The sequence below is a fragment of the Engystomops pustulosus genome, chromosome 5, assembly GCF_040894005.1.
Source record: "Engystomops pustulosus chromosome 5, aEngPut4.maternal, whole genome shotgun sequence".
NCBI lineage: Eukaryota > Metazoa > Chordata > Amphibia > Anura > Leptodactylidae > Engystomops > Engystomops pustulosus.
The window spans coordinates 94,339,046-94,353,071 of record NC_092415.1 but is presented as its reverse complement, the minus strand read 5'-3'; the positions used below and the strand labels follow the sequence as shown (position 1 = coordinate 94,353,071).

The 14,026-nt window shown below is 40.7% G+C and overlaps 1 protein-coding gene across 1 annotated transcript in view; it reads right to left on the bottom strand.

The window, feature by feature from the left end:
• Nucleotides 1-2,101: 2,101 nt before the first annotated feature.
• The window catches only part of DROSHA (drosha ribonuclease III), a 176,059-nt gene continuing 164,134 nt past the window's right edge, over nucleotides 2,102-14,026 (bottom strand). Inside the window, exons 27-32 of the mRNA XM_072152739.1 lie at nucleotides 13,380-13,521; nucleotides 9,615-9,697; nucleotides 8,946-9,049; nucleotides 7,985-8,077; nucleotides 6,914-6,960; nucleotides 2,102-2,626 (exon numbers count right to left, since the gene is read on the bottom strand). Of these exons, the coding sequence (XP_072008840.1) occupies nucleotides 2,508-2,626; nucleotides 6,914-6,960; nucleotides 7,985-8,077; nucleotides 8,946-9,049; nucleotides 9,615-9,697; nucleotides 13,380-13,521 (588 nt within the window). The 3' untranslated portion in view covers nucleotides 2,102-2,507. The remainder of the gene's footprint in view (nucleotides 2,627-6,913; nucleotides 6,961-7,984; nucleotides 8,078-8,945; nucleotides 9,050-9,614; nucleotides 9,698-13,379; nucleotides 13,522-14,026) is intronic.

The following is a 14,026-nucleotide window of genomic DNA, read 5'->3' as shown; positions in this document are numbered from 1 at the left end:
ACGCACAACCATCTCTAGGGTTTACAGAGAATGGTCCGAAAAAGAAAAAACATCCAGTGAGCGGCAGTTCTGTGGGCGGAAATGCCTTGTTGATGCCAGAGGTCAGAGGAGAATGGGCAGACTGGTTCGAGCTGATAGAAAGGCAACAGTGACTCAAATCGCCACCCGTTACAACCAAGGTAGGCAGAAGAGCATCTCTGAACGCACAGTACATCGAACTTTGAGGCAGATGGGCTACAGCAGCAGAAGACCACACCGGGTGCCACTCCTTTCAGCTAAGAAAAGGAAACTGAGGCTACAATTTGCACAAGCGCATCGAAATTGGACAGTAGAAGATTGGAAAAACGTTGCCTGGTCTGATGAGTCTCGATTTCTGCTGCGACATTCGGATGGTAGGGTCAGAATTTGGCGTCAACAACATGAAAGCATGGATCCATCCTGCCTTGTATCAACGGTTCAGGCTGGTGGTGGTGGTGTCATGGTGTGGGGAATATTTTCTTGGCACTCTTTGGGCCCCTTGGTACCAATTGAGCATCGTTGCAACGCCACAGCCTACCTGAGTATTGTTGCTGACCATGTCCATCCCTGTGCTGACAATGTACCCAACATCTGATGGCTACTTTCAGCAGGATAATGCGCCATGTCATAAAGCTGGAATCATCTCAGACTGGTTTCTTGAACATGACAATGAGTCCACTGTACTCAAATGGCCTCACAGTCACCAGATCTCAATCCAATAGAGCATCTTTGGGATGTGGTGGAACAGGAGATTCGCATCATGGATGTGCAGCCGACAAATCTGCGGCAACTGTGCGATGCCATCATGTCAATATGGACCAAAATCTCTGAGGAGCTTCCAGCACCTTGTTGAATCTATACCATGAAGAATTGAGGCAGTTCTGAAGGCAAAAGGGGGTCCAACCCCTTACTAGCATGGTGTACCTAATAAAGTGGCTGGTGAGTGTATATGGGTTAACAGGCAACTTATGTGTATGCCTTACTTTAATGGGGAAAATATTTGATATGGTTTGATATAAGGAAAAGTTATACAATTTTCCAATATACTTTCTGTATCCATTCCTCGCAGTTTTCTAGATCTTTCTAGGTCATTCTTTAGGAAGGTTTATGTTATTTCCAGTGGATAGAGATCTGTCCCTGGTCTTCTGATGGACATGCAGGGGCACAAACTGTATCACAGAGAGTAATAGGAGTTGTGTGATAGTAGGGCTCGTGCACCTACCTGTCCATCACATGACCATGGACAGATTTCTATCCACTGAAAGTAAACATAGAAACTTTCTATAGCAGGACAGCAAGCAGAGATCTAGAAAACGGTGAGGCATTGATACAGAATTTACATAGGAAAGTTGTATAACTTTTCCTTAAATAAACCATATCAATTATTTGCTGAAAGTGGACAACCCCTTTAATGGTCTTCACGTGCAGGCCTAATTTTACCAGTAATATTTGATTCTCCTTCATGCAGCTGCTGACTTCCCACACAAGTGTTCGAGTTATAGACAGACAGATCTGGATACCTGGGACTGTCCTTTAGAGTTTCTAACGTTCCTCATCATTGCTTTCTATAATGATTCCTTTCTAAAGAGAGCCTGGTATGGGAAGAAGTTGTATAATAAAGCGACTTATAGTAAAGCAGCTATAGTGAATGATAACACTGAATGGAATAAGCACAAATCAAAACAGATTAGCGGTATACTGCCACCTCATCCATTATTTACAAGTGGTATTGATTTTTATGTATGATATTTATCCTTATAATGTTACACAATTCCTTACTGGCTTAAATTATGGATTCATACAGCTTCTGCACAAAATATTATGGATATTGCAAGGCTGCAACAAATAATGTAACCGGAAAACTACAGAAGGGCAGAGGTCAACTGCTATTACATTGGATAATGAACCCTCAAATGATTTCTAATAAATACACAGCTTTACATCAGAAACAGAGTAAAATCTAGTATGTACATTTCCCTAAAGAATGCAGATATAAAGATATCAGATTTATCAATGTACTACATATCTGTATACATATTACAGCGATTCAATATAAACTACAAAATGTACCAAAAACATCACATCAATGTGAAAATAATTTAATTTTTTTTTACTCTGATCATGAGCAGGTTAAACATTCCAATTATTTGAGAGTAACAGATTTTTAAATGATCCTTCAGCAAACAATGAAGCAGACTCACTATAACTGTTCATCTCAAGAAGGCAACTTACTTTAATTCATACACTACATAAAAAGGAATACAATTAAAAGACAGACAATAGTTAAAAAAAGGCATAAAACTCACTAAAACATGAATATATAAAAGAGACAAAGTGAATGAAAAAAAAAATCCTCCAGTTCATGATTTTTCTTCCCATTTAACTGGACACAGCATGAGATGTCTGTAAACACTTGCAACCAGAAAGGAGGGTTCTGTATGGCAGCTGCCCCTAGTGAGTTTGAATGGATACTGTAAGAATGGCAGGCTTTATTTCCTCACATCCTCTGTGTAGTCTTGTTGCTCCCTCTCCAACCTCATTTCTTTCAATTCCTGCCTGTACTTCCGTTCAATAAAACGTTTCTGATGAGCCATCTGGGGGAAGTTATCTGGGGAAAAAAAGAATGACATCACCTATACTATGTCTGTTAGACATTACACTACTCTATCTACAATAGTGATAGCATACTCTATGAACAGGTAGGCACAATGAAATAAGATGTGCCTTTGGTTAGCATCACACAAAGAGTTTTTATTACAGTTTAGTTTTCAGCACAAAGCTAGGCGTGAATTAAAAAAAGAAAAGATAAAAAGAAATACCTATATACTCTTGTAAAAGCCCAGTTTTTCAGCACAAAAAATGTGCTGAAAAATCCCAACTTGGCTTATACACGAGTGTATTAAAAAATTAAAACTGCATACTCACCTTTGGATGCTCCCTGATACTCTGTGCAGCTCCTCTTCCTTCTTCTACTCACCTGTAATAGAGCAGGCAGAGACGTCCGTGCACCTATGATGCTGCCATTGCTGCTGATTTCATAATGTGCGCAGGTGAGAAGAGCGCAAGGACGCCTCTGCCCGCTCTATTACACGTGAGGAAAAGTAGTAAGAAGAGCTGCATGGATCATCAGACAGGTTTTTTATATACCAAGGGGCTGCAGGGCATTTCATCATTAAAGGGGACTGAAGGGCATTTAATTATCGGGGGGAGGGCTGCAAGGCATTTAATCATTCGGGAGGGCTGCTGGGCTTTTCATTACTAGGGAGTCTGCTGCAGGGATTTCATTACTAGGGGGGTCTGCTGCAGCGCATTTCATTATGGGGGTTGCATGGGGCATTTCATTATAGAGGGAGGGCATCATGGAGAATTTCATTACTGGAGGAGGGGAGAATTTCATTACTGGAGGAGGGCAGAATGGGGCATTACTTCACTGGGGCTGATGCAGCATGGGAGATTTCATTACTAAGGGGTCTGCTGTAGGGCATTTCATTACTTGGGGAGGCTGTAACCAATGCATTTCCCACCCTAGGCTTGTACTCGAGTCAATACGTTTTCCAGCTATTTGTGGTAAAATTAGGGGCCTTGGCTTTAACTCGGGTCATCTTATATTCAGGTATATTCGGTACCTCCAAAACATCACATCATGTATGATTCCTGCCTACATTCCATTTAATAGGGCATTGTTTGGTCAAGACGACTCCTTTAGATTGACTAGATCTATACTAACTTATACGGCACATAAATATCTACAGTGCAGTGCTGAGACTGGAATCCCTTGCACTGGGCTCAGTGTCCATCTAGACTCACAATTAACACAGCAAATTAAACTTAGGATGGACGGCATCAAAATTAAAACAGATTCCTTTAATACTTGATTTGTTTTTAAAGGAAATCTACCATGGGGGATCTACTTTTGGAAAGAAACCCAATGGTAGATTCCTCGTCTAGGCTGCAGTTGCATCCTGTTTTTCAACAATTCTTGAGTTCTTTAATTTTGTAAAGGTTTAGTTACTAAAGGAGTACAGGTTTGTGCACAGTCTTAAAGAGGACCTGTCACCCATAAAAAAGGCACTGGGAGCTGATTACATTACTGCTACCCCATTTTTAGCAGTGATAAACTGCTAGCTTTAACAGAACCCTCCGATAATGCTAATGCACACTTCAGCACTGTACAATAGGAATGCCAGACCGAGCTCACAGTGGTCCGCTTATTCATAATGGGGCTTTCTTCCAAAAACAGAGCTACATGGTGTGCTCAGCTCGATGGAGCTTAGTTACAATCCACACAACAAATTCCCACAACAAGCCCTATAAGTATTTTCCCTATTGTATGCCATTTAAAGGTCCCACCTACTAGGTTTATGAGGGTTTTGTCTAAGTACACCAATTTTCTCCCATACTTCCATAAAAACTGTTCAATTTCTGTGTACATTTGTAAGCCCTATTAGGGATAGCACTGTACTATAAAGGGCCACAATTATTTAAAAAAATATATTTTTTATATAAAATATAATGCTGACATAGAACTGTGTTCCATAAGTCCATGGTATTCATGAACAAGAGGTTTCCTCAATCTTCAAAAGTTAAAACAACCATATATACTCGTGTATAAGCCGAGTTTTTCAGCACAAAAAATGTGCTGAAAAACGTCCCCTCAGCTTATACACAAATCAATACTTGTAAAAAATAATTAAAAATGGACTAAAAAAAAAAAAAAAAAAAAAACGTATTTACTCACCCTCCGGTGGCCCCGATGCGCAGCGCTGCTCCCCCGATGTCATCGCGGCTCCTCTTCTGGCTTCCTGGCTACTCTTCTGCGCATCGAGTAGCCAGGAAGCCAGAAGAGGAGGCGCGATGACATCGGGGGAGCAGCGCTGCGCATCGAGTAGCCAGGAAGCCAAAAGAGGAGCCACGATGACATTGGGGGAGCAGCGCTGCGCATCGAGTAGCCAGGAAGCCAGAAGAGGAGCCGCAATGACATCGGGGGAGCAGCGCTGCGCATCGGGGCCACCGAAGGGTGAGTAAATAAGTTTTTTTTTTTTAAATTCTGGGCTGACTGTATACTACTGGGGGCAGGCTGGGGTGGCTGTATACTACTGGGGGCAGGCTGGGGTGGCGGTATACTACTGGGGGGCAGGCTGGGGTGGCGGTATACTACTGGGGGGCAGGCTGGGGTGGCTGTATACTACTGGGGGGCAGGCTGTATACTACTGGGGGCAGGCTGTATACTACTGGGGGCAGGCTGTATACTACTGGGGGCAGGCTGGGGTGGCTGTATACTACGGAGGGGCAGGCTGGGGTGGCTGTATACTACTGGGGGGCAGGCTGGGGTGGCTGTATACTACTGGGGGGCAGGCTGGGGTGGCTGTATACTACTGGGGGGCAGGCTGGGGTGGCTGTATACTACTGGGGGGCAGGCTGGGGTGGCTGTATACTACTGGGGGGCAGGCTGGGGTGGCTGTATACTACTGGGGGGCAGGCTGGGGTGGCTGTATACTACTGGGGGGCAGGCTGGGGTGGCTGTATACTACTGGGGGGCAGGCTGGGGTGGCGGTATACTACGGGGGGGCAGGCTAGGGTGGCGGTATACTACTGGGGGGCAGGCTGGGGTGGCGGTATACTACTGGGGGGCAGGCTGGGGTGGCTGTATACTACTGGGGGGCAGGCTGGGGTGGCTGTACACTACTGGGGGCAGGCTGTACACTACTGGGGGCAGGCTGTACACTACTGGGGGCAGGCTGTACACTACTGGGGGCAGGCTGTACACTACTGGGGGCAGGCTGTACACTACTGGGGGCAGGCTGTACACTACTGGGGGCAGGCTGTACACTACTGGGGGCAGGCTGTACACTACTGGGGGCAGGCTGTACACTACTGGGGGCAGGCTGTACACTACTGGGGGCAGGCTGTACACTACTGGGGGCAGGCTGTACACTACTGGGGGCAGGCTGTACACTACTGGGGGCAGGCTGTACACTACTGGGGGCAGGCTGTACACTACTGGGGGCAGGCTGTACACTACTGGGGGCAGGCTGTACACTACTGGGGGCAGGCTGTACACTACTGGGGGCAGGCTGTACACTACTGGGGGCAGGCTGTACACTACTGGGGGCAGGCTGTACACTACTGGGGGCAGGCTGTACACTACTGGGGGCAGGCTGTACACTACTGGGGGCAGGCTGTACACTACTGGGGGCAGGCTGTACACTACTGGGGGCAGGCTGTACACTACTGGGGGCAGGCTGTACACTACTGGGGGCAGGCTGTACACTACTGGGGGCAGGCTGTACACTACTGGGGGCAGGCTGGGGCAGGCTGTATACTACTGGGGGCAAGCTGTATATTATAAGGGGCTGGCTGGCTATATACTTGGCTGGGTATGTGACCAATGCATTTCCCACCCTCGGCTTATACTCGAGTCAATAGGTTTTCCCAGTTTTTGGTGGTAAAATTAGGGGTCTCGACTTATACTCGGGTCGGCTTATACTCAGGTATATACAGTATTTTTTTTTAGTCTGAAAAGACTGAGGTAATTTATTTCCAATATATTTTTTTAGTAGCTGGAGTTCCAGTGTTCTGATACACAGTATGAAATGCCATGAACACAACAGTCATCCAGCTGTACTTAGTCCAAGGCTCCCTCTATTGGTATCTGCAGACAGCAGGCATGTTATTATATTAAAGATCTCTATGTTATTATAATGATGATAAAAATAATAATCATGATAATAGAAGTTCCAACCATTATAAAAAAATTAAGCGCCATAGAATTCTGTACCTAACAATGACAAGATGATAAAAAGGTAGAAATTCACTGTAAAACATGATATGGGAGCATTATAAGTCTTACTCTGTTAAATCAAGAGACAAAAGATAGAAGAAAAAGAAAACTCACATTTATCCAAAGCGTCCATAGCAGCTCCCATTTCCGCTTGCTGAATACTACAAGATGTAAAAAAAAAAAAAAGAAAACCTCCAATTAACCTAATTACCACCATCAGCTTTAACTGAGCTTTTAAATCCTTTTAAGCGTCAATAAGACAAGAAAATGAGAAAGAAATACCCAATTTTTCTTGAGGGTCTTTAAGAACAAAAAATGAAAATTTCCCTATTAAAGTGATAGCTCTGTGGTTTCCAATGTATTCACAAACCGTCAATTTCTCTGTTGCGCCTCTTTCCTTTTTTTTGTTTTCACAGTTTCTAAACTTAGCCCACAAGCATGGAGATTTTGTTAATTGTTTTGTGTCTGCATAGATTTAAGTGTCCCAATGCTCCGGCAAGCAGCGCTGTCCTAATGAAATACTTTGTAAAAGAAAGAAAAGGCGCGTTGAGCGTCCAATCTTTTCTTCACACAGACGCCGCACACAATTACCCGCTCTTTACTCCCTTTTTTGATTAATGACAGTCAGCCAACAGAACCTACATTAAAAAAATCATCAACAGGCGAATGAGAAGAAAAAAAAAAATTCACAACCCACACAGAACCATTATTAATGGGTCTTCACTAGAAGACTGAGTAAATAATATAATAACATTCCATCTAGATGGGTAGAACAAATCTGAAGCAGAATTCAGTCACAGATGGGTAACAATAGGAGCTGTCAAAGAGCACAAGGAAAGGGGATGCAACATGGATTTTCTGTCAACCTTTCCTTCAAAGATGTCATGCTGCTGCAGAAATGTATATGGCTTTGTTCATATGTATGTAATGAGCTGACAATACGCCTATGATTTAGCTAATTACAGCTGACATTACAAGCAAGGGGTATGTTATTGTGCTCATCACAGGTAACTAAGCATAATGACTTAATATTGTTTGCTACCTTGAAGTCAAGACAGGACAGCACCATGGAGGGGGACAAAGGAAGTTATTAAAGTGTTTGATGCATACTGCTGGAGCCACTAGATTAGAAACCTCTTCAGCATTATCTATTAATCAAACCTAAAGAAGAAGCTTTTACTTTACCTCGGCCCTTTACCGCAGCCAATTCTTTCGCCTTTGAAATACACAGCAACAGTGTATGTTCTTGCATGCGAAGGTCCTACTGTTTGAAGCGTCCTGAAATTAAAAAAATAAATAAAAATTGGGATTTGTATATACCGCTGATTTTCTCTTTATTATGCATATACTCCATGTTAAAAAGTATTATGGTGTAGAGTAAACAGAGAATTGAAATGCACTAAAAAAACATTTGGAAGCATATAGTCATAGATGCTTGGTAAAATATGAAGATTTTATACTGAGAACATGTTGGTCATATACAGTATACTGTCAAAAGTTAACATTCGCACTATTATTACCCTGCTTGTCAAGTATGTTTCCTACACAGATGTCTTCATTATATAGAATCGACACCATCTTAGGGCCCCTGCATGTAGCAGAAATGCAGCAGATTTTCATGCAGAAAATATTCTGCAGAAAATAGGGTCTTTGTAATCCGATTATAAAGACACCGTCAAAGGTTTATTAAAGCTTAGATACTGAGAAGAAATCTGACATAATTTTAAACTGTCTAGTTTAACTTTACACTAGGACTTGGGAATTCTCAAATTCATTAACTTGCCCTTTCAGATGGCCACAGTTTAGATTTTGTTTGGAATTGAAATTAGCTCTATTTACTTTTTTACTGGTCATTTTGGTCATCACTTTTATGTTCCTGTCACATGGCGGATTGCCAGCAGAAAACCATATTCTGGGCTGTGCATGTTATATATCCATTTTACATTTGTAGATGGTTGTGCTTCGTTTGAATTGTTTTTGCATTGAAATCTTGTTGAGACAGATTTTTTTTTAATGTTGCTTTATTCACACTGGAATGAATAGTTAGTTTTACCTTACAAGTGGTTGAGTGATTAATGCTAAATCATCCAACCCTACAATACATCTACTTCAAATTTGCTTAGGTTATCACAGAAAAAGTACTTACTTGTACAGTGGGATGTCTGGCTCTTTCCCTTCAGTTCTCAAAGTGAGACAACATTGCTGAAGCTGTGACTTTGGATCGTTCCAGTCTTGATTTAAAATAAACTCCTATAAGCCGAAAAGAGAACAGAAGAAACGTTCAGCTAAATAGTGCTTGATAAACACCAAAAAATAAAAACAATACAAGAGACAGAAGGAAGCACTTGGTCAAATGTATCGGACCAATAATCTACTGTTATTCAGTTGCACAGAAGCCAAGATAACATCAATCACCGGCAGTATACTACAACTACCTTCCAAACGAGTTTTGATTAATTTGCTTTGTCAAACTGTTCCTTGCTGCCAATGATTGACTATTCCATGTGTTTACTACACAAGAGCCTCACTCACTATGTGATGCCCCCTGAGCCGGCTAGCTTTTCTGGAAAAAAAAAAAAAATCCTGGTAACATATTGATACCCCGAGGGCATTTGAAGAATGTTATCTTTTCTCCTTGCCAATCTATCCACTTTAAACATATCTAAAACGTATATCAAATTGCAAGGTTATGTCCATTGTCTGTTACCGCTGCTGTGGTTTAACCCCTTTAGAGCTGCGGAAAATTACAAATGACTTTTTGCGCTATTGAGATAGGCACGACTAAGCAGTTATTACCAAAGTAAATATCATTTACCTTCAGTCTTGGGAAGAAACATACATTCATAAACGTGTGAACGTACTCCAAGTCCTTGTCGATATAGAGTGCAGCAATAAAGGCTACAGGAAAACACATAGATTAATGAGGGACACACTTTCCCAAATGGCTTTAAAAACAACAACAAAAAAAAGTTGGACACATTCTATTGGGGTGGAATTAAGTGGTCGGGGCACTGAGTGGTTATAGATGCTTAAGACTTAAAAGCGAGTGCCATATAGTTAAGAGAATGGAGCAAGCTGATGAATAGGAAAATGGAACCACTTATACTTTCCCGACAAAGAAATGGATTGTAATATTAAATATTTATACAACAGTCACCAATGCACTACTAGTCCAAAAAATGCAGAACTGTTCATTACACAGCACGGTCTAGTTCTTTTCATACCATTTGCTTCCACTTCACATGGTGACAGGAGAACATTCTGCTACATGAATAAACATTGCTTTTTGGGTAATAGTTACATGAAAAAAAAAAAAGAGTGTTCCTAGCTGTATACTTAACATTTACCTAAGGATCCTGCATGAGAAATTACCATAAGGCACTTAGTATATAACCAGCTGCATGTGTCTCGAGTGTATGTCAAGACACAGACCACCCTCCAATATGAAGGAGCAGCGGTCAGAAGGATTCTGTACCATTTTATATTAAATAACGCCACTCCACAGGGCTACAATATCCTACTAAACCAAAGACATTACAGCTCCGACCCATTTATAAAATAATTAGCTACACAGAGCAAAGGAAATAGAGGCATAAAACAGCATTAAAGATGCATTACATGAAATGTCCTTAAACAATTTGATTGAATGTAGTGGACTTAATCAAATATTAATAAAATATATGGTCTAATCTTCACCAGTGCTGTTTTCCTAAATGCGGGAGAAGTACAGCATCCCAATTTCTAGAAAGCATGTGGGCTGTTTGTAAGGATTTATATTAGATTTGGAAAATGCACAGGGCAGCCTACAGAACTTTAACATGCTTAAATCCTATGATATAGAGGACGGAAGCAGAGGTCTGTCCTGGCTTACAGCTGTTATCTATATTATCTAACCAAATCAACTATATCTGGCACACAGGCATTACAAAAACACAGACTCGAAACACAATTTGCTTTATGGAATATGATAAATTTGGCTTGCTGCTATGATGTTTACTTGCTGTAAATGTAGATGTAACAATTCTAAAAAATTGTGTTTTTATAGACTTCTATTTCAGTTTTACAGCATCTTGCTTTTATTTTTACAACATTCTATTATTACAGTTTAAAGTAAGAGTTTAAAAAGTAAAAACAACTATACAATTGTGTTAAAACATGTCAACTCTTTACTTCAACATACATAAAGCCTCCACTAAACTTAAAGGGAGTCTGTCATCATGCAGACAGCATGGTATGGCGTTGAAGGAGTTTAGTAGATTAATACATAGTTTTGTGGTATTCAGTATAACCCACCTAGACTATTTTAATACGATCAAGTCCTACTTTATTTTATCTATTAGTTGGTCTAGTTTGCTGCACCAAAATATTTTAAAATAATTTTTGGGCACACGGACAGTTTGCTTCGAGGCCACATCACTTTTTTCTACTAGTTGGAAAAGGGCCCAACAATAAAACCCTTAACAAATGTGGCATTTCAGCACATTTAAAGAGGTTTTAAATGCAGAATTCTAGCGCAGGCAGCTTCATTCATCTCCAATACTATGTAGAAGCCGTGCAAGGAACGCCAAATTAAGACATGGTGTAGACCCCACTAAGCCTCACTGGATATATTTACTGGTATTTAAGTGAAAATTCTTCACAGGGTTCAATATGTGAAATAAACTGGTTCATTGGGATTGGCAATCCAAGCCTGTGGTGTTGGAGCAACTATTTACTAAAAACAAAATAAACCAGGGCACAACTAATCAGCTAAAAGGACAACTAGCACTGGGAATAAGAAAACGGAAAAGGAAATTGTTGGCAGTGAAAACATTTCCATCATCAGGCTGCGGTATTTGGGCCAGTTCACATTAGTTATTTTGAACCAAAATGTAGCACAGGTGTAAATCTTTCCTCTATACCTCATCTCTATGTAGAATCCACTCCTGCTTTTGATAATACCTGATGCAAGAAAACTACTGGAATAATTCAGAAGTACACTGACCCTTCAATCAGATTTTTACATGTAAAAAAGATCCTTTGACAAATGTTATGTAACAAACAAAAGGAAACACAATCAAAGAAAACAAAAAGTACAGGCAGTCCCCTGTTAAGAACACCCGACTTACAGACAACCCTTAGTTACAAATGGGCCTCTGGATATTGGTAATTTACTGTATATAGTCCTAGACTACAATAAACAGCTATAAAAGTTATTAACCAGTTTGGGTCGCGCTGCATGGAGAGGGCTCACGGGCTGTGCCCTCTCCATAGCCGGTAAGTCTTTGCCGCATATTGCAGCAAAGGCTTACCGGTAACACCCGTGATTGGTGCTAGCACCGATCGTGCGTGTTTTCACAGCTAGCGGTGCATGGGTCATCCGTCTCCATGGTAGCCTCCTGTCTTCCGTGGCTATTACGTTTTAACCCCTTCATTACAATGTGCTGATGGCACATTGTAATGAATGAGGAGGAAAATCCCCATATACTGCCATACTGTAGTATGGCAGTATATGATAGGATCGATCAGACAACCTAGGGTTAAAGTACCCTAGGGAGTCTGAAAAATAGTAAAAATAAAAAAAAAAATTATAATAAAAAAACCTAAAATTTCAAATCACCCCCCCTTTCCCTAGAACTGACATAAATATAATTAAACAGTAAAAATCATAAACACATTAGGTATCGACGCGTCCGAAAATGCCTGATCTATCAAAATATGATAACGGTTTTTCAATGCGTTTAACCCCGTAACGAAAAATAGCGCCCAAAGTCGAAAATGGGACTTTTTTGCCATTTTGAAAAATATAAAAATATCTATAAAAAGTGATCAAAAGTTCGTACAGTCAAAAAAAATGATATCATTGAAAATATTATCAAATTTCGCAAAAAATGACACAACCCGCAGCTCCGTACACCAAAGTATAAAAAAGTTATTAGCACCAGAAGTTTTTAATTTTTTGTAAATGTATGAAAACATTATAAAACCTATACAAATTTGGTATCCCCTTAATCGTACCGACCCAAAGAATAAAGTAGACATGTCATTTGGGGCGCTCAGTGAAAGACGTAATATCCAAGCCTACAAGAAAATGGCGCAAATGCGGTTTTTCACCATTTTCACTGCATTTGGAATTTTTGTCCCGCTTCCGAGTACATGGCATGGAATATTTAATACCATCACTATGAAGTGCAATTTGTTACGCAGAAAACAAGCCATCACACAGCTCTTTACGTGTAAAAATAAAAAAGTTATAGATTTTTGAAGGTGGGGAGTGAAAAATGGACATGAAAAAACAGGAAAGGGCCCGGTCCCGGTACAAGGTGTCTACAATTAAAATATATCATTAATCCTGATTCTTATGACAGTCCAACATTTTTAAAATACAATTGTCAAAGAGACCCCAAAAAAATTTGTCTAAAGTTACAATTATAAAATATACAGTTGCGACTTGCATATAAATTCAACTTAAGAACAAACCTACAGAACCTATCCTGTACGTAACCTACTTGTACTTCAAGCTGTTACCTCAGTGCAAAAATGACACCTGCTTATTGGATCTCATATTTCATATTAGTTGCACCTTCTTCTGTATACTCACACTCAAGCAGGTCAGCCAAGGTTTTGGTCCGAAGGGCCACGGGTCTTTTGGTTTTATCATTTGCAATAGCAAACTCTTGCATCCCCAGCTCTTCAGCTACCTTGGCCTGGGTCCTGTTGTTCACCAGTGAACTACGCAGCAGCTGCAAGATACACAGGGTACAATATAATAAAGGGACATAAAAACATGGCAACACAATCCAGAATCCTGACACTGTAAAAAATGAGCCCACTTAAGATTAGCTTTTAGTGTTCTTTAGAGTAGGTATGCGTCTTCATAACTCAAGCATTTCCCTAGTCCAAGCCAAAACAAAACAAAAGGAACTAACAAGCCTATCATGGGATTTTAACGTATTAGCATTATCCCTAATTTATGAACACTTTCTGGCTTAAATTCTGCAATGCTGACTGACTCAGAATTTTGTTGAAGACGTTTTCTTCAGCACAGATCTCTCATTATTTCTAAAGCCATTCCTTTATTAAATCTGCTCTTCTCAAACTGTCACTCTGATGGTTTTTCAGACAGATTAGGGCACCCAATGTTACATGAAAGATAAATGCTCATTGTGAATAATAAGAACTTTCTGTTACAGATCTTGGCAATGTCAGTCATGTTTGACAGGATTCGGTAATTATAGTTCAGGATAA